At 59.9% G+C, this 3,514-nt stretch overlaps 1 protein-coding gene across 1 annotated transcript; it reads left to right on the top strand.

Moving 5' to 3' along the window:
- Positions 1–339: 339 nt before the first annotated feature.
- LOC102043002 (erythroblast NAD(P)(+)--arginine ADP-ribosyltransferase-like) lies at positions 340–1,927 on the top strand. The gene is made up of 3 exons (XM_014311664.2): positions 340–852; positions 890–1,208; positions 1,842–1,927. The coding sequence occupies exons 1-3, from the start codon at positions 439–441 to the stop codon at positions 1,925–1,927; spliced, it is 819 nt and encodes a 272-aa protein (XP_014167139.1). The 5' UTR covers positions 340–438.
- Positions 1,928–3,514: the final 1,587 nt, after the last annotated feature.

Here is a 3,514-nt window from a genome sequence, read left to right as displayed (position 1 = left end):
GGGGTTCAGAAAGTGACCCCAGATTTGGGTTGGGGTCTTGGGGGGGGGCTGAAGGGACCCCAGGGGAATGACCCAAAACAGTAGGAGTGGGATTGGGGTCCCTGGGGGGACTGGAGGACACCAGGGCCACCAGGAATGACCCCAGGATTTGGGATTAGTGTCCCAGGAAACATCCTGGGATCTCCTAGCCAGGGCTGTCTTCCATCCCTGGACTGACCCCACTGTCCCTCCACAGCCCCTCCCCAGGGAAGCCTCCCCATGTTCCGCCACGGCCCTCAGCATGCCCTGTGTCCCATCAGTGTCCCCTGGTGCCCCATCAGTGTTCCCTCAGCATCCCCTGGTGTCCCCCAATGTCCACCCTGTGTCACACAGTCTGACCTCTGTGTCCCCTCTGTGTCCCCCAGTGTCCCACACTGGTCCCTGTGGCCTCTCTTCTCCATGGCCCCCTTGGCTCAGATCCTGGCACTGCTGGCAATGACCGTGGCCACTGCAGCCATCAAGGTGGTGCCCCTGGACATGGCACAGAACTCCTTTGATGACCAGTACCTCAACTGTGGCCCTGCCATGACTGAGGCCCTGCCGGGCCTCAACGGCTCCGAGTTCCAGGAGAACAAGGAGTTTTCCCAGGCCTGGGTGAAGGCCACGGCCGAGTGGCAGAAGCGGAGCTCTTCTTCATCGCCTCTGTCCCCAGCCCAGGCCATCGCCCTCATGGCCTACACGATGGATGACCTGTACAGAGAGTTCAACGCAGCCGTGCGTACAGCCGGGCGCTCCAGCCAGGAATACCGGGACAACTTCCACTTCAAAACGCTGCATTTCCTGCTGCCCGACGCCCTGGCCACTCTGAGGGACGCTCCTGGCGACGCTGAGGGCCACTCGGGGACCGCAGTGTCACAACGTGTACCGGGGGGTGGACGGGGTCAGGTTCAAGGCAGAGTATGGCGACATCGTCCGGTTCGGTCAATTCGCGTCAGCATCACAGAGTCAAACGGCCTCCCAGCAATTCGGGATGGACACGGTGTTCCAGGTGCACACGTGCCACGGCGCAGAAATCCGGGAATTCTCCAAGTATCCTCATGAGAAGGAGGTGCTGATCCCACCCTTTGAGACCTTTGAGGTCATCAAAGTTGGCCAGGAAGGAGAAAGGGCGAGGATCCAGCTCCGCTCCACTGGGAACTTCAGCAAATACAACTGCGAGTGGCTGCACGGTGACACCACAGGTGACAGCCTGGGGCAATGGGGACACCCACTGTGGCCATGGGGACACCAACAGTGGACAGGGTACACCCATGACAGGGCACAGGGGGTGGGGACTCTCACTCAGAGTTTGGGGACGGGGACAGGCCATGCTGGGGACACCAAGTCTGGGGACACCCATTGTGGGCACAGGGACAGGGCACAGGGATGGAGACCCCCACTTCTGGGAGGGAAAGGGGAAAGGAACACCCATGCCAGGGGACAGCAGGGACAGGGACAGAGACATGGCCCCCCCAACCCATTCCAACTCCGTCACTCCCCAGTGAAGGCAGTGCTGTGGGGATTGGGCCCTGTGTGCTGGACGTGGGTGGGCTGGGACCCCTCATGGCACTTCTGGAACCCCTGTCACCACCTGTGACCTGTCACGGCATCCTGACTCCACCTGACCCCTGTCACCCCTAAGCCCACCATGACACCCCTGACCTCCCTGGCCCCTGTGCCCCCCTGTGCCCCCCACAACACCCTGTCACCTGTCTCCTCATGGCCCCATCTCTGCTCTCACCCCTAACTCCCTATTATGGTCACCCCCAATGCCCTCACTCCCCACATGATCCCCCTGATGTCCGGTTCTCTTTGTCCCCCAGGTGGGAGCGTCCCTAGGGCTTCCTTCCAACTTGGAGGACTCCTCCTGGCCACCACAGCCCTGGCAGTGGCCACCGGGATCCTCTGAGCCACGAGACCACCATGGCAGCAAGGTCACTTTGGCATGTCCACCATGCCACCAACGTCACGGTTGTCACTGTGGCCACCACAATCACCAAGACCACCAGGACCCCCAGAGAAACGAGGCCACCAAGGCTACCAAGGCCACCACAGCCACTATGGCCATCTTGGCGGCTATTGCCACCATGAGGTCACTGTGGCCATCACAGGCACTCTGGACACCATGGTCTGTATAACCACCAAGGCCACAGTGAACACCATGGTCATCAAGACTCTCTGAGTACCACAGCCACTCTGACCACTGTGCACACCAAGGCCATTGTGCAAAGCAATCCTATTAAATAATTCTGTCAAAACAATTTCATTGAATAATTCTGTCAAAGCCAGCAAAAAGTGACAATTCTTATGCAGTACTCAATGTCAGTCCTCACACCAACATTCGTGGGAACGTCTCTTTCTCTCAACCTTGAGGAGCAACCCTGGGGAGCATCCACTTCCTAAAGGAGGAACCTCACACACATTTCATTCCAAGCAGAATAGGGGAGAGGAATCTCTCTCTGAGAGGGGACTGGACGTTCCCAGGGTCACATGATGGATGGCCAGACTCAGCTCTGGTGCTTCACCCTCAGTTGTCAATTCGGGGTTGGTGATCTGGGCAGGTTTTAGCCCAATTCAGCACCAAAATCAGCACAAGACCCCTCTCAGTGCAGCCATGATGGCCACAAATGGGGCATTGTCCATAGGCCACATTCCAGGCAGAGCATCCTGCCATATCCTGCACTTCAGGAGGACCTCAAAGGCTGGAAACTGGATGGTTCAAGAGGACAAGGGCAGGTCCTGTCCTTGGGGAGGGACAGTCCCCAGTGCCAGTCCTGGCTGGGGTTGACCTGCTGGGGCAGTTCTGGAGAAGAACCTGGGGGTGCTGGAGGGTGACCAGTGGAGCTGGCCGTGTGGCCTGGGGCCAGGACGGTCCCCGGGGATGTTGGAAAGAGTCCGGCCAAGAGGTCAGAGTCGCTCCATCCCAAACCATTGCAGAGCCCTCGGGGCCGGGATGGGGCGGGGCGGGCGCTCGGCAGCGCCAGCAGCTCGTGCTGCCGCCTGCTGTTGGCACCCGGAACTGCAGCTGGGAGTGGCGCATGCGCAGTGCCGCTGATTTCCTGCTCTCACTGCTGCCCTCCTGTGGACAATTCCTGAACCACAACTGCCAGAATTCCCAAATGCCAGAATGGGTCAGGCTGGAAGGACCCAGAGTGGGCACCTGGCCCAACCTCCCAGCTCAGGCAGCGTCATCCCTGAGACCAGGATTAGTTCCAGAGCAGCCCAGAACAGGACACGGCACTGGGCACAGCTGGACACGGCACTCCCAATGTGCCTCCCTAGACAGGGCAGAGGGGCACGATCACTCCCTGACCTCCTGGTCCCACCTTTCTTGATGCCCCCTGGATCCTTCCTGGCCCCAGGACACAAAGCCAGTTCCATGGGTCACCCACCAGCACCCCCAGGTCCTTCTCCAGAGCTGCTTCAGGAGGTCAACCCCAGCCCAGATGGGAACCAGAGACTGTCTGTCCACAGGGACAGGACCTGCCCTTGCCCT

Source organism: Geospiza fortis, unplaced genomic scaffold (assembly GCF_000277835.1).
Source record: "Geospiza fortis unplaced genomic scaffold, GeoFor_1.0 scaffold2391, whole genome shotgun sequence".
NCBI classification, from domain to species: domain Eukaryota; kingdom Metazoa; phylum Chordata; class Aves; order Passeriformes; family Thraupidae; genus Geospiza; species Geospiza fortis.
Note: the sequence above shows the minus strand (reverse complement) of the source record. Positions and strands in the feature narration are given on the sequence as shown.

What these genes read in the sequence shown, in the direction of transcription:
- LOC102043002 (XM_014311664.2), top strand. Translation starts at nt 439, where the DNA reads ATGGCCCCCTTGGCTCAGATCCTGGCACTGCTGGCAATGACCGTGGCC. An exon ending in CCCTGGCCACTCTGAGGGAC is followed by an intron (nt 853 to 889) that starts GCTCCTGGCGAC and finishes CGGGGACCGCAG; the next exon opens with TGTCACAACGTGTACCGGGG. An exon ending in CAACTGCGAGTGGCTGCACG is followed by an intron (nt 1,209 to 1,841) that starts GTGACACCACAG and finishes TTTGTCCCCCAG; the next exon opens with GTGGGAGCGTCCCTAGGGCT.